Source organism: Poromitra crassiceps, assembly GCF_964638095.1.
Source record: "Poromitra crassiceps genome assembly, chromosome: 5".
NCBI lineage: Eukaryota > Metazoa > Chordata > Actinopteri > Beryciformes > Melamphaidae > Poromitra > Poromitra crassiceps.
In genome coordinates, this window is record NC_139642.1 from 34,173,733 (window position 1) to 34,201,085 (window position 27,353).

The window sequence follows — 27,353 nt, forward strand, 5'->3', positions numbered from 1 at the left end:
AAAAATACTGTGATATTTGATTTTGTCCATATCGTTTGTCCATATGTGAGGCTTTCCATGAGGAACTACTGACTATCAAATGTCAACGTCCTGCTCCTTAAACAATCCCTTGTGTTTCCTGCACCTGCCCAAATGAAACAAATCAAACTAGCAAAAGCTCCAGAATTTGAATAAACTGCTCCAACGGGTGAGGCTAGGCTTGGAGTGATATGCCCTCAACTGAGTATAAAATAATTTCCTGTGGGTGTATAAATGTTGTGGCACTTGAATATTCCAGGCAGGTTTACTGTAAACAAACACTAAGAATTATGGCACAAATACTACGAATTGAGTGCAGTCTCTCTTCCCTTTACTGCCACCGCTGGTGAGTCAACATGGAGCGCCCCCGCATCTACCATGAATCACTGTGATCAGAGGCCCTCAACCACTCCTCCATCTATTCAATCAATTCATATTCTCTGCAGCACACGATAATGCATTTGCCTCTCTAGTCAGACTCAGTGCTTCCCACTCCTTGTATCCTGAGTGTGCTTCCCAGCACCTCTTGAGGAGGCTCTTTTGGCTCGGCAACACCTTCTGGAGACTTTATGCTCATGACAGTGAACCAATTAATATTTTCTCGCCAAGATAAACTGGTTAACTGAGGAATTTCCTAAAGAACATGAAGTGATTAATTTAGCCAGGTCCCCCCTGCTTCCCCTGCTGTGTTGCAGAATGCCAATAGCTTTAAATGTATACAAGAGTCTACAGGGACTTAGAAAGTGGAGGTGAGCTGACATTGACCCTATCGCTGCTTCATTCTGTGCCCCAGAAGGGCGAGGGCCAGGAGGTGGATAGACAGCCTGAGTAAGAATAATCCATGGCCCCTTTGGACCAGCTAGAGGGGGATATCGATCATCCCTGCGAGGGAGGAGAGCCATCCAGGAGAGATAGAATACAGATTACACTACTTGATTTATGAAACCTGTAAAGGCCTTCCATAAAAGACAAATACGTTAAAGAAAGGCAACCTGGCAGAGGGTTATCTTAAGACCACATTTAGACCATTATGTTTTGGAGTTGAGTGTTAATTCTCAGAAGTTCTGCAGTGTTCAGTGTAGCACAATCATTCCGTTCTGGTTGAAAGGATTTGACAGATGGATCTCCTCCTCCGAACTATTGGTGGCACATCCCTGTGGACATGGGCGCTTGTTTGCATTTCTTTCAAGTGTTAAATGTTGGCTTGCTGAGGGGGCGGAATACAGGCATTTACAGTGATTACAGTGATCAGCGGGACTGCTTCACTGAGGAACATATGTGAATTACGTCATCTGTGGCCCCGTCAGTGACGAAGGTCTGACGAATGCAGACATGCAGACTGTTCAGATGAGCAGTAAGGCACTATGGAAGAACCATGCAGTGCCCCTTTAGTGCTGCACAGAGCACCGTTACATCTTAGGAAAGTGTGAATAGTTTCTATGCAAAGTTAGTTTTAGTACATAATGGAACACAATATTGGAATCAAATATAACTGTATAACAATATGACCCCCGGCTGTGATTGGTTCTACTTTGACTATAATAAACGGAACTATTTTATTGAACAAGCTCCATCTTCATTATCTTCCATACCTCCAATGCTATAGTAATAATCCAGTACATTTAATGGACTTTGGACAACTGACAAATGGATTAGCATTCATAATATAGACTGCAGGGCAGGAACTGTGCCAAGGCCAAAAGGCCAGTGTCGTGGGTGCCACTTCTAAAATTAACTATCCACAAGGCCAGTTTGGCATGCCCTATTTTGAACTGGTCGTTATGCCGTTAAAATAAAGCAGATTTCCTTAAACTACATGTGTGATACAGCAAATAAACAAACTCACGTTTCCCAATGACTCCATCATCACGCTGGACATCGACAGCAGCGTGAGACTTCTCCCACATGTTAACATTAACAGTTAATTATCAATTAAACTGAGAGGGAGAGAGAAGCCATCGCTAACTGTGTGCACATATTATGGTCTGTATCATACTGCAGCACTTCATTTCTCTATTTAGGATATTTATTTTGTTGAGGAAAAATGACTGTAAAAAGGATTTGAATAACCATTGGTTTTGGCCTACATTTTGGCTGCAATGCCCCAATAAATTTGTATTTATCGAGGGCTAAAGTAGCCTTGCCCTAAAAATGACTTAATTCCAGGCCTGGGGCTGTGGAGACAGCAGTGTCAAACTCAGCTCAGGTTATGTGGAGATACCTGGACAGACCTGGCTGGGAGGATCATCACTGAAGGCCAAAAGACAGCTCTAAATTTAGTCTGTGAGCCATTAAATGGCATATGTGCATGGCACATCTTCATGTAGAACTCTGCAGGGAGGCAGATGTCCACCTGGCATGAAACCTTTCTCAATTGCAGTAAGTGGCGTGGGTGTGCCAGTGACTGACAGACTGTCTGTCACGCTGAACTACTTCATAAATCACCTTCCATATGGGATGTCAACAGCTGGCCCAAAATACAGGCCGTGATGGAACATGACTTCAAATGGGCAAAAATCTTAAAATAGCTCACCTTAATTTCAACTGACTTGTAAACTTCAGTGAAAACGAATAGATTAAATGGCTCCAATCAGTTTACCCCCCAAAAAATGCATCTGCTGATGAAGAACCATACGTCCCGTTTTTCCCGTCTCAAGTTTTCAGATGAGAGATTTTTCAAAATGTCATACTGTAGACTGTAAATAGCAGGCTTGTATTACAGTAATCCATGGCTAGAGGTTTGTCTGCTTTCACATAATGTTTAACAATAACTCTGACTATACAACTTTGGCAATTCAAACCAAGTCAAAACCAAGTCAAAATACAGTACATGTAGAGGTTGACTGTTTTTATCAATTATAATTACAATCATTATTACAGCCACATCTTTAATAAACAGTCAGTGTCTGATCCTGAACTACACTGTACTGTAGAGTGTGGATTGGAACATACCAAATCCATGATTTTGTTTCCATCCCCATTTCTAAGAAGACTTAGAAAAGTCAATACAGACTGAGGCAATCCTTTCCCTCTCATTAAGCATAAATGAACTATCCTTTCATTGTCTCATTACCTGACACAACTAATGAACCAAGGTGGGCTTGAGCTAATAGCACTTCATGCCATCATTAACGGCTATCATTCACCATTCATGAGCGAAGGGGAAAGTTATGCAAGGAGAGCACAAAATGAGCTGGCGGGGGGGTGAGGTAACTTAAAGCAGCCCTGGGACTCGCTTCAACCCCAGCCGACAGCCACAATCAATCTCACCAAATTATCCCTAATGGACCTGGGGAGCACAGAACACAGTGGAGATTTAGAAGGCCCAATAGCCAGCTGGAAAATCCCCTGTATTCAAAAGTGTGCGCGTGTGTGTGTGTGTGTGTGTGTGTGTGTGTGTGTGTGTGTGTGTGTGTGTGTGTGTGCGCGTGCGTGTGTGTGTGTTAGAGGAACACTGACATGCAGTGATTTAGTCCACCATGCCCTGGCTCTCTGTGAATCAGGTTAAGGCACATACTGTACGTTAGCGTGTATCAATCATTATGACTCACTGCCCTGTTTGAATGAACTGCTGAAGAAAGCAAAAGCTGCCGGTGCGTCTCAATAAGCTAACTGAATGCTGAGGAGCCACAGCAAACGTTCAGACCTGGCCTGTAGGCTCAACACGAAGCAAACAAAATGACAGCCTTGCCACAACAACAACGTGGATTACTGCATGGAGTTGTGGAGACATCTTTCGGCTTTTTAATTTAACTATAGGCATCTCGCGCGCTATGCACGCTCGATTCCTAGGCTGGCCCTGCAGCTCGCCGGGCTGGCCCTGCAGCTCGCATATGCAGCTCGGCGCTGCGCGGCCTCGTCCGCAGCTCGGCTGCTGCGTGGCCTCGCCTGCCCTGTTGGCGCAGACGCAATGTCTCTCTCTCCCTCTCCCTCTCCTCTCTCCCTCTCCCTCAGTCTCTCTCGTGTGTGTGTGTGTGTGTGTGTGTGTGTGTGTGTGTGTGTGTGTGTGTGTGTGTGTGTGTGTGTGTGTGTGTGTGTGTGTGTGTGTGTGTGACAGTGCTGTGATAAATAGAGAAGTTAGCTAAATATGCATGTTGGCATTATTTTGTAGGTGTAAAACTGGTTTACCCCATCAATGTGGAGTAAAATAGATACATACTCAGATCTGATGGGCTGCAAAAGTTGCGAGGTTATAGTATTTTCAGTTAAAATCATCAAGCAGCTAGTGTTTGTGATGAGGAATAGCTACACACTATTTAATAGTCCACAATTCCCAATCAGTGCTTCAAATTTGTTTGGGGGGGTGGAGAAAGGAAAACACATTGACATTTAAAAGCCATTTTATGGCCAAAGCCGCTTTTATTTTCTTGGCAAAGCGGTCATACAGGAAAGCGTAGAGCTGCAAACTAGGGTGGTCCCTGATCATGTGATCCAGTGAAGGGAACCTGGCAATTATCACCAGAAAACTATTTTCAAGATAATCACCAGATAACCAAAAGATCAAACCTGGATCATATGCTATGTGCAAAAATGTATCTGAACCTTTGTGTTAACTTGTGCATACTGTACAGTACCACGTGGTGGCTTACATCAAGACGATCCAGATAGTATTAGATCAGAGAATTAAAGAAAGGTCAAATAAAGTGACATTGGAATACTTGCCTGGCTCTAAGTATCTCATGTACAGTATCTCATTCTATTGAACCGATAACCGTTTAACCGATAACCAACCGTTTAAACGTTAACCGATTAATACTATCAGTTAATCAGTTAAAAAAAGTTTCCTTTACCCCCCCCCCCCCCCCCCAAAAAAAACTTTTGTTGCATGGTAAAAGAAAAATATGCTATAGAATCTATTTAAATAAGTCATGCAGGCAATGCGCTGTGTATTGTGTATTAGGCTATCTTAGCTATCTGTGTAGTACGTAGGCTACATTTAATTGTCATCCTCTTCAATTAAGTCTCCGACCGCACCGCATGTAGAAGGTTGAGCGGCGTTAATTGACGATTGAAAAGTATCAAGTTAACGTTACTCTTTAGCATATAACACATGCCAGTTGGGATAAATTGTTTCACAACAGAAGACAGATTGTCAGAGTGAGTACAGAGCTGAAATGACAGACATGATGATATGCGCACATTCAGAGCGAGATCCATTTGTAGGCTATGCATTGATTAACTAGCGATATGTTCTGCCCGTGGAAACAAGAGCACGACAATCTACTAGGTTTATTTCAGACTATGGTCGTTACAGACGAGGGGAGACATCTCGCCTGCCTAATGGCTTGGATGGGCGGGGTCTCGTGGGGTCTGAGGCAAGGGAGGAGCCCCCTCCCTTCTTTTTTGAGAAGAAAAGGGAGAGTTTTTATATTTTAATAAATAAACCAAAATATATTTTCTCTCCGCTTTGAACTAATTTCATTATTGAAAATGCTTTAATGGTGACACCTGCAGGCCAGGGAAGGAAAGGGTGGAAAGGGAGGACTGCCCCGCCCCCTGCTCCTCAGGGGCACGGTCCATGGGCAGGGTCTTATGCCGTGTGTCATGTGTGTGTATGTGCTTCAGTATTTTTCATGCTAACCTATGATTGGCTAAACAGATAAGATTGCGCAACAGTGGAGGCATGCAGGCCTTGTAGGAATGCCTCCCTGCAATGATTGACATCAGCCCTGACCAATGAGAACCAGACTCAGGCAGGCGGGCAGGGCTCAGGACTGCCGCTGCATCCAGTCATCAGAGCTACAGTAGCGTTGGCTCTCTGGTCAGTGGTCATAATTTAATGGGATTAAATGTGTCAGACTATGGTTTGTATGTGGAAGATACAGCTACTTTCAACTGCAGCAGACAAGTGATCTGGCTGCCTACTAGCTGGCTAGCTGGCTAGCTGGCTGCGCTAAAAAAGGAAGAAGCCTGGTTTGATAAGTAGCGCGCTAACGCTAGTTAGCTCGCGATGCTAACGTTATTAGCAGTTCCAATTACGTTAGCATCGCGAGCTAACATACAGGCTTTTGCTAAACCAGATTCTGGGAGCATTACCCAGCATGGAATTTAAGTGAGCTAAAATGTATTGTTGACAATCTTACTGTGATGTCTATTAGCTAGCTAGAGCATCTTGGCAGCCAACCTGACAGCCAGAAGCTAGCAGCTATCTCAATACTTGTCAAAAACAACTGTCTTTTGTAAACTAGCAGCTAGTTGGACACCCAGTCTGGCCAGTGCAGAATGCTACTGTAGTCTATCTTCCCAAGGAGCTTACTGCCTTAGTGATTTCAGGCTGTGATATTGTCACTATTCATAGCTTTCAAGGGGCGTTACGTGCTGCCGGGAACGCCCACCTGGCGGTCAAAAAAAAACTTGCCGAGTCACTAGTTTCTCACGCTGTGTTTGTTCAGCCGAAATGCCGGATACCTGTTGTGCTATCGGTTGCACTAACCGATGAGGAGACACGCCTGGCTTGTGCTTTTACAGAATGCCGTCGGAGAAAGAAAACTCAGACAGGAGGAGGTTGTGGATTTGTGCGATTAGACGTGGTTCAGTCGCTGGGGAGGGCAAATGGCTACCATCAAAGTACACACGTCTTTGCGGCCAACATTTCATCAAACAAAGGTAAGCTCAAGTAACGTTAACGGGGTATTTTAATCATTATTGTAACGTTACTTGAACATGAACAAGTTTGTTTTTTGACCGCCAGGTGGGCGTTCCCGGCAGCACGTAACGCCCCTTGAAAGCTATGAATAAGTCAGTATTTACTGATACTTTATCAAGTATTTACTCTGAGAAATGAAATAATGAGAAAATGAACAATTATTGATGGTTAAAACTGAATAATGACATCACAACAGTCTAATCCTAATGCTAAATTAAAATGAGATATTCCTCTAAATAAAAAATAAAAAAACGCCCAAAGTCCTCCCTTGCTTTCAAGCTCAGGAGCTGCCACTGATATATATATATATATATATATATATACAGTGCACTCCTCTTATAGACGTTAATTTGACAACATAAACATTCAAAATTGCCCCTAGCTTACTTCCTGTTGCAATGTTTGCTAATACAATAGCTGACAGGAAATAAGCTAGGGTTCAAACTGTTCCCATAGCAACACAATTCCATGAAAACCATCTATAGTGATCACCTTGGGACGGGTCAAATTGATCACTATAAGCAGATTATCATTATAACCGATTTATTTTCTTTTTCTTTATTTCTCGTGTAGATTACCATCTAATTGACATTTGTATATTTATTACATGAATACGGTACATATAAGGTAATGAAACTGACAGCTCCATTATTTAGCCTAATGAATGTTATTGACTTTAAAAAATACATACAGTAAGTTAGACATCCAGCTGTTTCAAACACAGTGGCCTCGCATAGACAGAGATGCCACCATCTCTCCACAGACTGACAGGCAGACAGCCGTGATCTCTCGATATATAGACAGACATGCACAGAGTATAGCTGCTGTATCTCGTTGGCTCATTTTTGGCAGTTTGTAAGTTAAAAATAATAAAATGACTGTAGTTTTAAACATTTTTTCCATTGTTCTCACGTGTGACAAGGCCCAAAATGATCACTGTAAGCGGAGTATTGATCACTATAAGCAAATTATTTAAACAGCATGTGTATAGGAATGATTCAGGACAAAGCTTTTTGATCGGTATAAGCGGTTGATCACATATATATATATATATATACACACACACACACACACACACACACACACACACACCAAGTATTAATTATGAATGGCACATGACTGTCCATATTACCTGCATATAACTCATCCTGTAATGCATGTCTATTCTTCTGCTGTTCGACCAAACTCAAGCCTATGTGATGAGAATATAAAGAAAAGAATAGAAATCAGAGCTGACCTTATGCTTGTGCATGATGAACACGCAGACAACATCCTGGCCTCACTCCTGGCTCTCATGGCCTCTCTTCAGTCACTGTCCCACTGTTTCGCTGTCACATTGCCACTTGCCCAGCATGCTTTGTCATCGTCTCCAAGCCACACAAAATCACCTTGTCCTTCTCCCTCACACAGGACATCCAAAATCACCTTGTCCTTCTCCCTCACACAGGACATCCAAAATCACACAGGACATCCAAAATCACCTTGTCCTTCTCCCTCACACAGGACATCCAAAATCACACAGGACATCCAAAATCACCTTGTCCTTCTCCCTCACACAGGACATCCAAAATCAGTTCAAGAAAAACAAAAATCGCACCAGCCTTCAAAATGAAAACTACAAGCAGAGGCAATACAGAAAGCACATTTGAACCTGAAAAGCCCGGATAGATCAAAAGCCACAGATGTCACCATCTTGATAGAACAGCATTATATCTAAAGCAGTATTCTGTCCATTCCCCTGACATCTTCACAGCACGCTAGAATATCGAAGCCATTTCTTTATGTCCTGTATTCCCGCAGGGTGCTGAGAGTTTAGAGTTTCCTGTTCAGGTGGCTTCCAGCCGGATCCCTTCGTCCAGCATCACCTCACATCTGCTTCTCTCAGCCGCGGATGAGCAGTTGTACGAGGGGAGGATGGGTCAAGAATGCGAGCGTTCTGATTGGCCGGCCGGCTATGGTGTGTGTGTGGGAAGGTCTCTTCGGTAGGCTCTCCGGGAGCGGCTCTGCTCGATAAGGGTGGTCCCTCACCTCTCTCCTCCTCTCCGCTCGCTATCAGCCTCCCTCCCCTGCCCGCCTCTCTCCCCTCTCTATCAGCCTCCCTCCCCTGCCCGCCTCTCTCCCCTCTCTATCAGCCTCCCTCCCCTGCCCGCCTCTCTCCCCTCTCTATCAGCCTCCCTCCCCTGCTGGCCTCTCTCCGTCTCTCCTCCTCCTCTCTCCTCCTCTCTGCTCTAGCAGCTAGGAGGCATGTGTTCGCTGCTCTCTCCGCCACAGCCCCACGATGCATCAGCGATTCATCTGATGGCACGCACAGACGCACGCCCATACTTTCCGCGCACACACACACACACACACACACACACACACACACACACACACACACTCGCAAGAATATTGAGAAGGGATTTCAGCGGCATGACCTCATAACATCTCCCAGATATAAGTACCCTGGCCCTGACCCAGATTCACCATAATGACTATGGTGAATCGCTATTACCTCACCATCATACCAACCATTTGCTTTTTCACTCATTATCTTGGGCGCTGGAGCGGCCCAGCAGGAAGCATTAGTGAAGGTCAGCCAGTGGAATCAGATAGCACTAATAAATCTAAACGAGATTAGACAGAAAACAGCAAAAATGATAAGACCGTCCCACCGGTGTTATATTCCATAAGGTGGAAAGGTGACCTTATGTAATATGATATAACAGTTACATAACAAATTAAGATCAAGAGATTGCAGAACAAACACCACAAGCGCTTGAAACTAATCTGAACCCATTGAATTGAGCAAATTAAATTTGTTGAAATATCAGGCCAAAGATTCATTTAAAAATATTTAGCTATTTAAAATATGCATACACAGGGATACAATGAAATTAATTTAATTGCATGCATCAAAAACAAAATGTATAGACGGTTTTCAACAGAGTGCAACCCCACAGCACTTCCTTTTTCTCAGCATTCGGCAAACTGCAGAAATATTCACTTGACATCGTTACTTTTGTTTTCGCCGCTCAGCTGTATAGACGGTTTTCAAGGAATGGTCAGTCCTGCACTTGAATGTTTTTTTTTTCTTTTATGTCCATAGCAAACAATGCAACAGGAAGTGAGCGGGGGTTCAATTTAGAATGTTTTTGTTGTCAAATTAAAACCGTCTATACAATTGCATACAACTACCCCCAACACAGAGGAAAGAGATTCATCTTAAAACGACCTCTCCTTGTCTGAAAGTCATCAGGGACAATAAACAGGGAACTCAACCTTTTTCTGCATATCATTTCCTCGTTATTTAGGATCCCTGCCTTTTCTGGGGCTCCTGAACAAAGTAAAGTAAGATCAGATTATGCTGACGTCCACCAACGAAGCTAATGCCTCAAAACACAGACAAAAAAGGATCGATGATCCAGCAACTGAGAGGCGCGAGAGCAATGCGGACAGTCGAACAAGGAAGGAAGACTAAAAACTACAAACCAGGCCTGTGCAATTGAATCTGAGCAGCATGACTACATGAGAGTCAAAAACTCACAATAATTATTTTACCAGCCACAGAATACAATGGACCCTTTTCACAGTGGCCATTTTGTGTTGAAAATGCAGGATAAACACAACTTCCGATCATGGAAGTTGGAAACCCTCATTACTGTTTTGCTTGCACCTGTGTTTATCCTGCCTTTTCGACACAAAATGGCGACTGTGAAAAGGGCCTATAGAACCTCTTCCTGCCTGGTAGATAAACTGATAACCCTGAGTCAAATGACTATTATTTGGCTGGTGTGTGAAATCAGGCTATATGCAGGAATCCTGAATTTAAATTCAATACCTTTTTTTTTTTTTCCCCCGATTTTTTTTTATCCCATTTTATCCCCCATTAGTGCTCACTTGATTTCTCAATCCTGGTTGCTACTCCATCCTCTGCTGATCTGGGGAGAGCCGAGACTGGCTCCATGCTTCCTCCAAGACATGGGCAGTCAGCCAGCCGCTTCTTTTCACCTGACAGAGGAAGCTTCACCGGTAGGACATAGCACGTGGGAGGTTCACGCTATTCCAACCAGTTCCCCTCCCTCTGAACAGGCGCCCTTAACGACCAGAGGAGGAACCACATTAGCAACCAGGATATTGCATGTTTTTGTGAAGGGGGTTCCTATATGAAGGAAACCCCCGGGAGGCACAGGGAGAACATGCAAACTCCACACAGAAAGGCCCTTTTGCCGACCCCACCCGGGCGGTGGGCACTCGAGGACATGCGGACGGGCACGCATTCCTTCAGCGTTCACCTCGTCCCAGGTGGGAATCGAACCGACGACCTTCGAGCTGTGAGGCGATAGTGCTTACCACTGCACCACCGTACCCCCCTTCTGAGTGCTTTAGACTTGGGCGGAATCGTTTTACTTAGAAAATCCGACTGAAAGTCGTATCGTCCTTATCGTTAGTAGAACACAGGACAGTCCGCAGCCAGCCATCCAGGTGATTACTGGTGTGCGGCCAGACTCACTCATACCGGAATCGGAGTCACAAACAACAGATGGAATTAAAATGTGTCAGATGGTGGTTTTGTACGCGGAAGACAAAGCTACGGCTTCAGCAGACGAGTTCTGATTAACGTTAGGTTGGCTGGCATGACAATGACATCTTAGCGTCTAATGTTAGCATCGCTAGCGGGATGCTAGCTAACTATCAAGCCAATTCTGGGATTACTAACGTTGCAACATGTAATTCAAGATCGCTAAAATGTAGACTCAGCCCTCAGTCTTAATCCGTTTCACTCCTGTAAGACTGAGAATATTACTATTTAAATCTTTGCATAACGTTAGGTGGCGCTGTTGGAAGCCTTGCATCGGAGAACCAATCATGAGTGTTGTGGGCGAGCCTGCTTTCTGGGGGCAGTTCTCATGCAGAACCGGTGTCTCGCAAAACATCGTCGCATTTGCGGAGAAACATATTAATCACTTAGAAACAAACATAACCTAGGACGTGTTTCATCCGGCCCCGGCGGCTAGAGGTCTTTCCCCCAGCGATAAACCCGACTCCCGAGGCTAACGTTACAGAGCCTGCTGATGACTCACAGTAGCAAGCGGACCACTTCCGGGTAGGAAAAATTATTGTAAAATAAACCACAGCTATAAATTTTGTTTGGAGCATATCAGCTTCATGCTCTGTGTTAGGACTATGATAAATGGCATTGCCGCTACCAAATAAAATTCTAATAATAAATGTAGGCGTGTCTGCTGCCGGCGGTTCTCGCCGGGCTCGGAGACACAGTTTCTGACAGTGAAATTCCCAGACGTTTGGTGGCGCAGCTCACCAAACGTCTGGGAGCCGAGACTACTAAAATGTGTTGTTGACAATATGACTATGCTGTCTGTTAATGTTAGACCATCTAAGAGCAGCTATCTGCTACGGTTTTTCACTGTCTGCAGTGCACAGTGAGACTATCATTAAACAGCACACTGTGGCATATGTCACTAATCACACAGTAACGTTAAAAATATTTCTACCTGGTAAAATAAAGGAAATAATGATGATGATGATGAACGTGAACGTCCACAATCATGACCACCATTACATAATGTTAGGCAAACTACGATGACTAAATAAATGGTTATCGAGTCATTCTTATCTGGTAAGACCTTCATAGTGCATCATGAGAATGTTAGCCTACTTTAATTCAATTAAACTAAATTGGAATGTATCAGAGATTAATCATTGTGTCCTTAAATGTGCTCCTAACTTTTTCAACTTAGGAGCATAATGTAAGGTGATAATCACATCACAGACACCCAGTTCATAAATGCTGCAATACTTAAAATGCAAAGGCTTCCATCAGTGGGCCATAGGCTCAATCCCCACTGTGTTAACTCGGTTGGTGATAGTGACTTTAACAGGCGTTTATTGACATGAAAATCTTTGATCGTATCATTTAATAATTTGCCAATATGTATACAAAATGACAAAAAGAAGGTAACGCTTAAAATGTATTATTACTGTGCCAAAAGGCATGGTGAAAAATGTGGGTGCACCTAAATGATGTGCTGGTGCACCTAAATTAAAAAGTAAGGTGCACCAGTGGCAGTGCACCTAGTGTAAAAACTTAGTCTGGAGCCCTGCACCTGGGTCAGATACCAGACCAAAAATGTTTGTTTGTTTGTTTGTTTTATTTCAAAAGTGAAACAATACACATGATACACACTCGTGATAGTGTGGTTTCTGGTTTGTACTAAGTTGAAAGGAGTACGGCTCTTTAAAGCTTAAAGTTTAAGCAATATATATGTATATTATATTACCGGTATTTTACAATATTCATATACAGCCATGGGGTGTATATAAAAAATTAAAACAATTCCAGGAACCGAGTAAAGACAACGCAAAACCTTAAAAGCTATTGTGAAATCAAAGGTCCAGTATGCATGTCCATGCATGTGTAGCATTGTGATGTGATGTTTGATACAGTAGCTATGTGAGGTGACGACACCAAACACTTCAAACAGAAAGCCTCCTCACTTCACTTGATGCAATAGCCCTCTTTCTGCCCCTGTTGCACCAAAGTGCCTTTTATTGGCTCAGTGGTTAGAGATACGTCATACTAAACCAACCAAATGAGCTTTTACTGCTGCAACCTTCTACAGCCACAAATAGGGCAGAACATGGAAGCAAACTGAAAATGCCCATCTCACTGCTACAACACAATTACAAAGCAAAAACGCTGTTGATTTTGAAAAGGCAGGGTGACAATGCCTGCACACAATGTATAGAGAAGACACAGACTGGCTTCAGTAAACCACCGCTTGGTCATGTGATGGGGGACAGAGACTCCTAGTGGTTCAAACCTGGTCTCGCCACTCGCATGATTGACCACTCAAAGCATAACAAACGAGAAACACGCACACACACGCATGCACGCGCACGCACGCACAGTCGCACACACACACACACACACACACACACACACACGAAAATATACACTCAGAATATAATGCCAGACAAACACCTCCACGCTTGATTACTCTCTGCACACTCAGTGCACAATACACACACACACACACACACACACGTCACACACACACACGTCACACACACCCTCACACACTAAAAAGCAAATAGCTTTCATGACTATGACCTCATATAATGCTGAGCATAGCATTTCTCACAGCTTCACATAAGCAGATGAGTTAGAGAAGGATTTTTTTAAGCTTTGAGAAAACAGGTCTGGGTTGTGCAAAAGTGGCTGCAACTCAATAGACTCAGTAGCATCAGCACAACACTTATTCAACAGTAGGCTCCGATTGCAAGTTTACACGTAAACTTTCAACCAAGTGGACGAGCGCAGAACCGTTATTGATAAAGATCCCACTGGTATCATTTAGCTCAAGCGGTGCATCTCCCTCTGAAATACTCACCAGTTTGAGCCTGTCAGTCCCTTTGCTTCAGGACTAGCAGAGTCTCCCTTCAAAACCCTGCAGAACAAAGCCAGCGTGCCCACAGACCCTCAGTGCCCACAGACCCTCAGTGCCCACAGACCCTCAGCGCAGACCTGCCGCCGGCTGGCTCGCTCACAGACTGACCGCCCTACAGTACTGAGCAACTCACAAAGCCCTGTTTGTGTCTGCTGCTGCTGTGGCTGATGTTGTTTGTCCAGTAAAAGCAAACAATGACATTCCATGGCTTTGCAACTATATTCAGCGCCGGCCTCTGCACATGTAAAGCGTATTCAGACACCTGGCGGGGCGCACAAAGCCACGGATCTGTGTCACATGCAGGGTGGGCGGAGCTGAGCTAGTGGGGTGACAGCAGACCCCGGTCCCCCCGCGTGTCCCCGCTCCACCAGCCCATCGTCCCACAATATGTGCCCACACACCTGCACAGCAGGAGAGGAGCGTGGCCGGAGTGTGTGTGTGTAGTAAAAGAGCGTGTGTGTGTGTTACCTGATCTTGTCCGCTGCACTGTCAGACCTGCAGGAGAAGACAGAGGAGAGAGAAGGAATTCAGTCATGGGACGCCGTCTTCAACGCCACTGAGGTCAATTTCCGTTTTGACTGCAGTGGACACAGGAAGTGAATTTTCAAAAAGAAGGGGGGGAAAATAGTTTACATGCCTTTAATAGACAAGCGGGAATGAAGGCTGACATTTCCGTGCCTGCAGTGTCACTATGGTTTCTGAATAGGATGGATCCAACGATGGCGTGGGTAATGCAGTGGGTAAAGAGCCCACTACTCACAGCTCACAATCGCATGCTTAAAGAGAGAGTGTGACCAGGGGCAGCTTGGAGACCTGAGCATCACTCTGTACCTTCAGGAGGAACGTCCTATACGGATATTACCCAATGCCCGCCTGCAGTGACCGTGGAGGAGTTCAACCTGACAGAAGCCTAAAATGCACATCTCAGAAAAAGACGGCAAACGTGCAAACTTCCCTCTGAACGTCATCGTCATCCCTCTCGACTCAATCCTACACCCCAGATATGACTGAACGATCCACAGATGCGGAGCCAAGGCAAATATAGTCACCTCTAGTGGCACAGCACAGCACAGCCCGCTGGCACTGTGTGAGAAAATGCAGCTGCACACAGCACAGCGAGAAGACTGCAGCAGCACACACAGGCACACAGATGGCAGTGGCGAAAGCGAGAGAGAGAGAGAGACAGAGAGACGCACAGAGAGACAGACGCTCCTCCAGACAGACAGCGGTGCAGCTGTTTTACCTGCAGAGGAGACATGACATTCCGTGCCCTCTAAAGCCGGCCACAGAACGCTGCTCGCCCCGCGGCTGCTGCAGACACCCGACACTCACGAGCAGCACCAGCACAGCAAAGAGAAGAGCAGCAAGAAATCCCATAGGGTTGAAAAGGTAACCTTCCTAACTCAAGCAGATGGAGACACTGAGCGAGAGAGAGAGAGAGAGAGAGAGAGAGAGAGAGAGAGGGAGGGAGAGAGAGAGAGAGGAGAGAGAGAGAGAGAGAGAGAGAGAGAGAGACAGCGGTGCACAGGGAGGGTGCAGGACAGAGGGGAAGGTATAGAGCAGAAGGGAAACACAGCGAAGTGGGCGGTTATTTTGAGGACCGACAAAGAGGGTTCCTACGCATCTTCTATTTCAAACTTCCATACCTCCAGAGCTTAAAGGAATGGACCAGTGTTTTGGTAAATAGGCTCTTTCCTCCACTGACAGCTGTATGGTTTCACCTCTGTGAGTCCCAGAAATTATTTACATACCAGATTCATCAAATATTGCATAATGTTTTGGCACATTGCTTGAGTTTCACAGTTGGTACAACGAGGTTAGCATCAACTCAAAAGCGTGAGATTTGCTATATATAAAAAATGTGTATGCCTTTAATTTCTCGCCTTGATTAAAAAAAGGTCAGTCTTCAATATGATGTGTTGGGAGATATGATAAAGTATGTGAAGTAGGGTGCTAATTCTTACAATTCTAAATCTTTTTAAGATCTAGATTGTTGTTGGGATCCAGATCTGGGATTTCCAACATCAGATGGATTTCAATTTGCAGCCATAACTATTACGCTGTCTGCTGCTAAACAACATTGCATTCAAGTGCTAACTTGAGAGAAAATGAAATCCGAGTTAAATGATGAAAAACATACACTGACTTTACATACACTTGAATAGAGACTGCAGCTTTGCAAATTGTAAAGTTCAGTGTTTGCAGTTTTTGGAAGTGCCTTCAGTTTTCTACCGTCACAGCAACCCTGAAACTTCGAGGGAGGGCAGAGGTAGGTAGAAAGTGCATGGGGGAAAAAAGACACCCCTGCATTTTTCAAAGTTTAAACAACAGCAATGTACTTTACACTGATCGACTCCTCATATTTCATAACAGTGTTCCAGGCCAATGTGACAGGTGCGCAGGTGCAGGTGGTTCTCTTTGCCTGATACAAGCTCTTCCTGCCTCCTACTGGAAGCCAGAGATGGCCTGCTGAGTTCCCCTCTGGCCACACTGCCTTCACCTCAGGGATTAAATATGAAGCCTCACCTCAGGTGCCAGGCCAGCATGCACACGCACACACACACGCGCGCACGCACACACACACACACACACACACGCACGCGCACACACACACACACATGCGTGCGCGCGCACGCACGCACACACATGCACGCGCACGCACGCACGCGCACACACACACACGCACGCACGCACGCACGCACGCACTCACTCACACGTATCTGATTTAGTGTCCCAGCCTCCCCCTGGTGCTCCAGTAGCTGCTGCTGTATATTGTGAGCACAGACAGAGGTGATACTAAGCTAGCTTTGCTGCCTGCAGCAGCTGTGGCCTCTCACTCAAACTCAGCTGTGGAGGATGGAGAGGTAGAGATACCGTTTACAGCAGAGGTGCCCAAATTCTTTCGCATGAAGGGCCAAAAATCAATCTGGATGGAGGGCCGTGGGCCAAAAACAAATGTTGATGTTATGTGTGTACATTACATGAAAATGTATTATATTTGATCGACAATTTACATTCTAAATCTAAAATAATTTTACAAACTAATAAAAACACTATTTGCTTAATTGCCTTAGTTTTCTGAGCTGATTCTAAAAATAAAGAAAAACAGAGAAAAAAGACTGCATGGGATTTTGCATAAAGTGGGCATGTCTGTAGAAGGCGTACCAATAGAACACGTTCTCATTCAGATAGCTTTAGGTGAGAGGTTAAGGGAACCCCTTTGAAAATGGCCATGCCAGTTTTTCCCACGCCAACATTTTGCCTAACTTAGTTTGGAGCATGATTTAGCCTTCCCGACAAGCTAGCATGACATGGTACCAATGGATCCCTTAAATCTTCTAATTTCAAATGAGACCAAATGAGACTTCACTCTATCTTTAAAAATGAGCCCTCGGGATAGGTAAAAAAAAAAGGGCCTACTGCACCTATTGACAGAGAAGGACTTTTTGACAGTAGCCTACACATGCCCTTTTCAATATTCTTAGCCCCCCGCACCAATTATTTTCACCTTGAGTCAAGAGCTCAAACCTCTTCTATGCTTTTAACATCCTAACCCTCATCACTGTCACTGACAGCAAGAACAAACCATGTCACCATGTCAGCCCGTGACAGGTGCTGCCTGGTGGCAGATTTACAACCCTCCATTGGAATTAATTTCACACAGAATACATCTCCTCCAGGGCAAACTGTGATGGGCGAAGGCAAAATTGTAACGTCACAAGAACAAGTTGCTCGACAAAAGCCACAAAACTGACAGCAACATCAGCTTTTGTCTGACCATGACCCACCATGGAAAGAGAAGGTGATGGTGAACAGTTTTGCACATCAGAAATGAAGAACTGCCCTCTAGTGGAGAATACAAGGAACAGATAGATTCAAGATGTGAGCTGAGCTTTTGTTTGTGGTTGTTGTTGCTTATTTTTACTGTTCACATGTCACAATGTGGAGAAAAAAATAGCACATTTTGCCCTCGAATTTCCCCAAAGTGGCTTTTTGCACTATGAAAAACAAACAAACAAACAAACAAACAAACAAACAAACAAACAAGATCCATACAGACACTAACATTGATCTGACTTCTTTGGGGTCAAACTTCAATCAACAACTTCAAGGAGATAACACAAGCACATGGACAGACACATAAGGCCTCAAACATGTGCTTTGACTTGACCCTTAACTCATTGAGTGCCAATGACGACTATAGTCGTCAATTCAAATAGTAACGTTCAGTGCTAATGACGACTAAAGTCGTCAATTGCGTTTTTTGACGGTGGGACGTGGATTAAAGCCTGATCCATCTCCTGTGAAAGTATGGTGGATGTTGAATGTGTAAAAGCTATTTTACAGACCCATTAGGTGGCGACAGTGCTCTCCAGATTACAGAAAGGCGAGGAAAAAACAGAGAAGTCGTCATGGGGAAACGGAAATCGCATCTGTATGCATCGATATGCATGAAGCATAACGTTAGCTGTGCCTGCAGCAGCCAATCTGCTGCCACAATTGAGCCCCTCCGTGTCCGCTGCGATAGCCCATCCATATGATTTAGTTCCTGACACCAGCGTCTTTCTGAAAAGTTACATTATTCTCAGCTGGGAGCCGGCGACACGCTGTGAAAAAGCTGGGTGCAGCGGACTTTTCAGTACAGAGCAAACGTGCAGCAGAGAGCCACCAGACACTCCCACGGAGGAGGAGGAGGGGGGTGGGGCACGCAGAGCAGCATACAACCATTGACAGTAAACAGACCCAGACAGCAGGCTCGATGGACAGAGACAGGCAAACAAGAATATCTGATGCCCACCAGCAGTAAATCAAGACCAGCAAGAAGGTGTAGGGTCTGCGCACGCAGGGGCCAGCGCTGCTGGTTGCAGCTAAAAAATATTATTTTGCCAAACAAGATTCCTTTGTTTTCGCTCTTTTATTGAAGGAAATTATTTTTGAGGTGTCATTGCATCAGAAAATATTAGCTTCAGAGTCAGTGATGTGCTTGAAATGCTTCATTTCACAAAAGGCTGATTATCTCAGCTTCTAAATGGAAACGCCTGTTTTTGCTGTTTTTGACCTATCTTCTCCGGCTGATAACTAAAGAACGGAAAATGATATCAATAAACTTTTTTTTGCTGCTGATATAATAGAGTCTCATCGTTCTTTGTGCGTGTTCAGTGTTTACATAGTAATATCACACAATATTCTGTGGGCCTCGAGAAATCACTGAAAACGCTCTGAAACTCTGGCACTGGGAGCGTCCGTTCTCCAAAAGTGGCTGGCACTCAATGAGTTAATTACACCATACAATAATTACAAAAAAATAATATGATAAAGAAATTAACATTTTGAACATATCTCCAGCATCTCTCAAATGATACCGATGTCAAAATACTACTACTGGATAATATTGGCGGCAATCAATGTAACGCTCTGATGCTGGTTAAAATTTTCATCATATCACAACTGGAAAACAGATGGAAAACCCTTATTTATGAATGAAGCCCATGCTGAGAACACACACACGCACGCACGCGCGTGTGCACACACACACACACACACACAGCTCACCTCTCCTCTCGGATGAAGGGAGTCAGGAAGCGAGTGGAGTCGTCATCATGACTGCTTTGCTGGCTGCTCTGCTGGCTGCTGCATGAAAGAGGGTAGAGGTGTCAATCAAAGCATGGTTCTCTGAACCAACCACAGCATGGTTCTCTGAACCAATCAAAGCATGGTTCTCTGAACCAACCACAGCATGGTTCTCTGAACCAATCAAAGCATGGTTCTCTGAACCAATCAAAGCATGGTTCTCTGAACCAATCAACGCATGGTTCTCTGAACCAATCAACGCATGGTTCTCTGAGTCTGAACTACCAAGGCTTAGGTGCCTCCCCCCAGCTCCCCAGACAGGAGAAATAAAGAACATAAAGTAACTAACATCGCCATTATTGGATGGACTTGCTACTTTTATGTAAACAGAGTCCTGATTATAGAGCCAAAGTGAACGTCACTTCCTGCTTTTCTCCCTGTACCAGCGTGTGAACAAAATATGAATGGTGGTGATTGGTGAACGGAGAGATACGTTACTTTTTTTATCACGTTTGAATTGTGCCACGGGGTACATTTTGTCAATTTAAAATATGTATAGAGTCTATACAGTCATATTTCTTAATTTCCTGTCAGACTTTAGCATAGCATTAACATCCAGTAGGGCCCTGTAAAGCAAGTACTTTGTACATGTTATCATGCTGCCATAAATATATATCTGTCACTGTGACTGCATGTGTTGTGCCTCCTTGATAGGCAGGCATTGACAGTCGCCACTGCGTCTGACATAATAGGTCTGACAACTTTGCGTGAGGAATCAACTGCCAAACAGCCAGCAGAAAGATGCTCTAACTGAAGGGTCAAAATGCATCCACCCATTCAAGATGTGTCCTGTTTGAATACATTGTGCACTGTACAGCTCTGAGTATGTGTACATTTCCAGTCATAACACTAGAGGGGGCTGTGTGACAGACATGTAAATGCATCGAAAATTACAGTACATACATTAAAAAAAAGTATATATTATTTGATTTGTCTTGTAAACCGGTCCAGGGCAGGGCATCTTCTGAAGATAAGGTTTAGAACCAACACCACTAATTTGTAATACATACTTGATTTAATTCATTATTCCATTCATCTTCTAGAGCCGCTCCAGGTTGAACATAGAGTACCATGCATGTACCACTTTATATATCACATCATGGGCACCTGGGCAGAGGTCATCATTTAAAAAAGAGTCTGAATCTGCTGTCATTTTCCTTCACGTAGGAATAAAGCCTGTAGGAATAAAGCCTGTAGGAATAAAGCCTGTAGGGAAACGTCTTCATTAATCCAAACTCCTACTCAGCAGGAGGCCCTAATCTGATTTTGAGAGTGTAAGGCCTTGAGGGGCACTTTGATAAAATGTGCACATGTTGAGGATCAGCCTCTCTTACTTTTCAATACACTTTGAAACGTTTTTTTTTTTTACAGTTTAACAGCCATCTCTTATACTGCAGCCTATAAGTGAGTCTTAAAAGCTTATATTTTTCTTAAAACAAAAACAAAAATATAAACTCCAGTGGAGTTGAGAATATTTCACTTCTCCCCAATACAATTAAACTTTTTTACCACATTTTCTGGTGTCATTTTCTTTTAAACTCATCAGGTCTGCCTTATTTTTCCTCGTATCTCTAACTTGCCTCTATTCTGGGAACAAGAGGTAGATATATTGTAAAACTGAATATGAGATTCAATTTTTGTGAAAATAGAACCTTTTGTCAATATGTAAAAGTCACCTTTCACAATTCGTCCCAAACAAAAGCTAGACTTAGATTGTTTGTGTGTCAGATTGGCGAAACATTTCTGCATTAAGGTTAAAAACAAGTATATTTCATGATAAACATTGACTTTTAAGGCAAACAAAGTCAGATGTCCGAGTGCAGCATACAGCACCAGTTGTAATCGCAAGCCTTGATAAATAAATATGAAGTGTTGATACAGTCTAACGCTTAGGTAACCTTGCATTGTAGGTCTAGGACTCTGCTCTTATCTTAAAGGGGCCATACAATGAAGGTAGAATTGTCATTTGATTTGATCAATCGAACAAAACAATTTCCACATAACTGAAATGACGTAATGTAACATAACATTTTCAAAAGCATGAGTTTCTTCTATGGGCATTTTCATATTATCTCCCATCAAAGAACACATGAAAGCTGGACTCTGTGTTGACTGGCAGTGCTCACTGAACAACCGCTTTAAACCTACCAACTTGCAGCATTTCAGTTGAACCCCCCTATGGAATGTCTCCAATAATAATCACATTCAACTTCAGGCTTTTTGCGTTCAATTTCACGGTGTGCCTTACAAATTTAATTTTGGATTTCATTTATTCAACACATTTATTATTTAATTCAACAGGTCAACATGAGACAAATTCTAATTTATGAAATACAATCTCTGCCGGCACTAATCTCTTTCAGCAGTCTCTGGAGTCTGGAGACTGCTGTTCAGCATCTATATTGTTGACTGTTCTGCATCCCGGAAATGTGTCTTATTTCTTTCCCAGCCTCACGTGCTGCTTCCTGTCATTCAGGAAGTCTGTGGTCCATCTGAAAATGGAGTCTAAAATCCACGAACAGGATCCTGGCATAGGTTCCTGCAGTGTCCAGGTGCGTGAGGATGGAGTCCTTCAAAGTCCTTCAAATCAGTTTTGGTGCACCACAAAGTCCTTCATCACTTGTGTTAGTGGTAGGGAGTGGACTTGGTTCAGGCGATGTCTGCCCAGCGTTTGGCGGATCCGGATCCGACACACATGGGCCAGACTGCGAGGACATCTCTTGGCCTCCAGAAAGACCCTGCAAGCCTCGGGATCCGCCCTCTCCTCCAGCAGTGCCTGCTCACAGGTCACCAGGGCCGGGTCGGCGCCATGATCCAGGAGCAGCTGGACGAAGGCCACGTGACAGCTGAACCTCAGCACCTCATGCAGCAGGCGAGAAGCCATGCGACATGTCAGAACGACGGCCTGGAGCAGCAGGCGGAAGCAGTCCAGGTGCCGACCGTGGTGGTGGAGTGCGATGTATCGAGGAAACTCAGTGAAGTTGTGATAGATGAATGTGCTGGGGTCGGCCCCGGCTTCCAGGATGATCTGGACGCAGTCCAGGTCACCGCAGTACACAGCCAAGGAGAGAGGCGTCCAGTATGTGGCACCAGCTACTAGGTCTACTTGGGCTCCCTGGGTGATCAGCTAAGCCAGCGTGACCCTGCATGGTTGTGAACCCCAGAGGGGTTCTCTCGAAACAATTATTCACCGACCTCCTGCTCTCATTGATCCGCCTTCTGAAGCAGTCTTCCTGCAGCAGGGTCCTCAGTTCATCCAGGTCTCCTGCGTAGTAGTGGAGCATGTTCAATGATCGAGTGACATCACTGATGACATCACAATCGCTCGAGTGACATCACTGGATGACATCGCAATTGTGTGAACAACTTGACTCTCATAGTGTCACCAAAATCACACCACACATTAAATGGCCTCCTGCTGGTTACACTACAGCACAAAGTTTTTTTTTGTGGCTGATCCAAAAAATGCCACACAGGGGGGCGCACACACACACACACACACACACACACACACACACACACACACACACACACAATATTGAGGGGGATGTGTCCTTTAGGTCACCCTGTTATCTTTGCATTCATAATGACACTATAGAAGAAGTAACACAAATTGAATGGAATAACAATTGCCACAATGTTGCGTCACTCCCTCTGTGGCTGTACCACATCTAGCCACAACAACCACACATCTAGCCACAACAACGAAAGCCTTACCCCGCGGTTGGCACACGACGCACGTGATCCTCGGCCGGATTTGCCCTTGTTTTCAAAAGCTCTGGCGGACCACCAGGCGGAGACCCGGTCCACATTTTGGGAACCACTGGTCTACAATATAGAAAGTAAGATAAAAACACAGCTACCTGTAGATGCTGGGCATTATGGTACGTCTAATTTCTACATATTACTGACAATCACAACACTAATAAGCAATAGAGGGACTGCAGATGAAAATTAGCCTGTATGGCTAAATCTAGCACATTTACATGATGGACTCACGTGCTCATGTTAATTAATGTGCATTGTCCCTTTTCTTAAATAAATAAACACACAAACAATAATGTTACAATTTGACAATTAGTATTTCAATACACTGAATGCAAAGTTGTACATAATGTTTCCAAAGTCATTAAGACTTCAACAATGCTGACTCACTTGGCTTCAGACATGGGTCCATTTTTGGGTCTGAGCAGATCCAATAAAATCTAACAGTGAAATAATCTCTATTTCATTCCCCATCACAAGACATTCCTGCTCTCAACTTGGTTACAGGGCTTTTAAGACATGAACCAAGCTTGTCAATCCAAGCAAATTAATCTGAGTGGAAAAGTGCATCACATTCCATCTCAACCAGGGGAAAGTTGGATTAGAAAACTTCAATCCTTTAGGTATTTCACAAAATCTGGAACCTGACGCTTGCTTTTGAAGTCAACCAAATTCAAGGCAAATACATCGAGCCATTTTTGTTAGCATGCATGTTAACATGCTTCAGTCACTACTGTGTGTCTGAAAGAGAACACGCCAGCTTTAGATATTGTCTTATTGAAAATGGATTTGGATACTTACAGCATTTTTGACCATTCCTTGGAGAGAAGACCAAGTTAACGCTGTTAAAATTGCCCCAGGCTTCCAGACCTGTTTAACTATTAATGCTAAGCCTTGTTTGTACATTAACTGGCAGGTTTCAAGTCAGCATTTTGGTCAGCATGTCCGCAAAAAAAAAGTTGTTTCACTCACGGCCTGTGGTAATGTATTGGATTGACTAACAACGGCACTGCATAGTTTGCCATGGGAAAGACTGAAATACAATAAAATCATATTACAGTGCGTCAGTAAATTATTTACTTGGCTTGTACAGTATAATACTGTACATTTCATTTGGCAACACACATAAGCGAGGACTGGGGTCAAGGACACAGTCACAAAGCAAGGATTGATTACCATTTGATTCAAACACTTTAAAACTGACCTTGAACATGTGTTTAGACTGCAATTGCCATATTACATTGTGTCATTGGGTTCTGCCTGCTCACATCTCTCATAGGTACATGTAGGTATTTTACCAGGGGGTCAAAGTGCAGGTGCAGTCATGACTGGAGGAGGCAGGCCTTCAGTCATGACTGGAGGAGGCAGGCCTTCAGTATCTTGCTCAATGAGGGCTGCCGCATTTTTAAAATACACTGTGCTCAATTTATTTAAAAATCTCTCTCAATTGTATACATGTGTAAGTACATGTGCAGTATATATACTTATGTATATGCACAGTATATGTAGATATGCATACAGTATGTGTATGTCTTTGTGTTCTTTTTTCATGTGCTGACCGATTCAATACTCCTGCTCTTTGTTGTGATATTCCTATCTGCTTATGTCAGCTACCTATTCTAAGTTTAAAGAATACATCACAAAAGCTACACTGTGCAGATTACAGTGGTTTTATTTGAGACTGGTCACGTACTCTGTGTTCCAGGTTCAATCCCATAGTTAAACTCGGATTTGGAAATGGTTGTTCTGATTGCTACATTTGCTAGACTCTTGTTTTCACCACTGTATCAAAGGATGCTGTGGTTATGAACATCACACGATATGCAGGCGTCACATGTCGAGATTAAATCTGCGTATTATATGAAATGACAGAACTGTGTGTTGTTGTTCAGTGTTAATATGTTTTGGTAACACAGTAGTAGCGTTCAGGGAGATGGCTGCCCTCAAGGCAGCTGTAATGAACAGACGTGGGCAGCAATGTTTAGTGGATATAAAACCACGTAGCTGCTCTCTGTGTCCTCACGACATTACATGATGAAGATGGCTGCTTCATTAATAATTGATTGAGTGATGCTAAACATTGAGATCTAGATTATTTAACTCGCTCCCACACAGCTTGAAGTCTGTGGATTTATTCTCATACTGTATTTCCAGCTGGCAACAAAGAGCAGACTAAGGAAGAGATGTGTCCTCTTAATGCTAATGCCATTAAGCTGAAGAATGCCAGTTAGAATGGTCCACATTACACCCCTAGAGGGCCACAGTGTGCTGAAATGGATAATGATTCAATATTTCACACTTGGGGATGCTGACAGGGATATGCACACATGGCTCTGGAGAGGAAAGGAGTCTCAGAGAAAGGTGACATGCCGATATACTAATGAACCTATTCCTGTCTGCCATCTGCTACCGGTGGTAGCAGGCCTCTTAGAATACAGCAAGAGCAGAAAAGACGAGCAAAAAAGTATTTTTACCTGGAATAATTGGACTCTTGTCTTAGATCACACATTCGACTGCACTGTCTTTCTGTGTAAAGTGAATCATCTCCTTCCCAATTCCCCTATGACTAACAAGAACACAGTGGGTTTTAACACAGTGGGTTTTAAGGGTTTTAACACTGACCCTGCCTGGTTCATGGGCTCCTTCAGTGGAAACTTGCCATGCTTGACTGACTTTCACACCAAGTTGCAACTCTTAAAGGGGAACGTCACCGAAAAACACTGCTGATTTATTTTGCACATGATCTCACTCATATCCGAAAACTGAGATGCAGCTTCCACAGTGAGTCACTGAAATTAATCCTCCTATAATAAGAATGTGAAGTGTCTGTGAGTGAGTGAGTGAGTGAGTGAGTGAGTGAGTGAGTGAGTGAGTGAATGAGTGAGCGAGCAGAATTGTGTTCGGCCACACCTATGCCATTTTAAGGAAGTGTAAAGAGCACCCGTGCGTTTGACCTAACGGAGCCAGATTTTTTAATTCGGTAAATAGGGCTGACTAAAAAAAAACACATGGCGGCTCAATACACATGTAGAACCTTTATGAAATCAGATGTATTTATCAACTTTAAGAAGCATACAGTGCTCTTTATCCTATAAGCATAGACAATGGCTGAGGTGTTCTACACAAATGTTTATACTTTAGAGCACTTCAACAAACTGAAACTTATGTTATTTTCCCCTTGATTTATATGGATCCGTAGTTCAGTTTAGTAAACACTCACTCTGTCTTTGACCACACACCTTCTTTGATAGATGAAAGGAAACCTCAATCTCACCAGAGGTCTTAAGGTTCACTCTTCTAAAAGACTTGGCCTGACATGGCAACAGCTTCATTTAGTTGGAGTTAGTGATACATTAGAGCAGGTAGCAGAAGCCTCAAAGCAGCATGGAGGAGGTGTTAAGGAAGGAGAGGGGAAGAGAAGGGACCGGGGAAGGATGAGTAGGGGGCGGGCCCAAACCAACCTGCTCTCACTGCATTGCTCCTTCCTCTCCCGGACCCTCAGCCACTTCCTCAACAGGAAGCGCTTGCGTCGCGGCGAGGCGCTGGGTGTGGAGCAGTTGGACCAGGTAGAGGCCGCGTCTTCGTCGCTGGATGGTGTGATCTCGATGGAGGGCAGCTGCAGGTACTCCTTGGAGGCGGATCGCTCGTTTGGCCGCCCCCTGGTGGCCTCCCTCTCGCTGGGCACGTTCCTCGTGCGGCGCATCTTGAAGCGCTTGCGACGGAGCGTGGGGGTGGAGGAGGTGGAGCGCACGCAGCCGTCCGAAACGGCGTTGATCCCGCCGTCAGACTGTCCCGGGTCATCGTTTGGCACGCTCACCTGGAGTGAAGGGGGTCTCAGAGTG

The 27,353-nt window shown here is 44.2% G+C and overlaps 1 protein-coding gene across 1 annotated transcript in view; it reads right to left on the minus strand.

The window, feature by feature from the left end:
• gramd1bb (GRAM domain containing 1Bb) overlaps positions 1–27,353 on the minus strand; it is a gene marked incomplete at both ends in the record, with an annotated part of 100,118 nt that overhangs the window by 72,757 nt on the left and 8 nt on the right. Inside the window, 3 exons of the mRNA XM_083637056.1 lie at positions 14,584–14,610; positions 19,669–19,746; positions 26,973–27,353. The exon at positions 26,973–27,353 is cut by the window's right edge and continues 8 nt beyond it. Of these exons, the coding sequence (XP_083493182.1) occupies positions 14,584–14,610; positions 19,669–19,746; positions 26,973–27,353 (486 nt within the window). The remainder of the gene's footprint in view (positions 1–14,583; positions 14,611–19,668; positions 19,747–26,972) is intronic.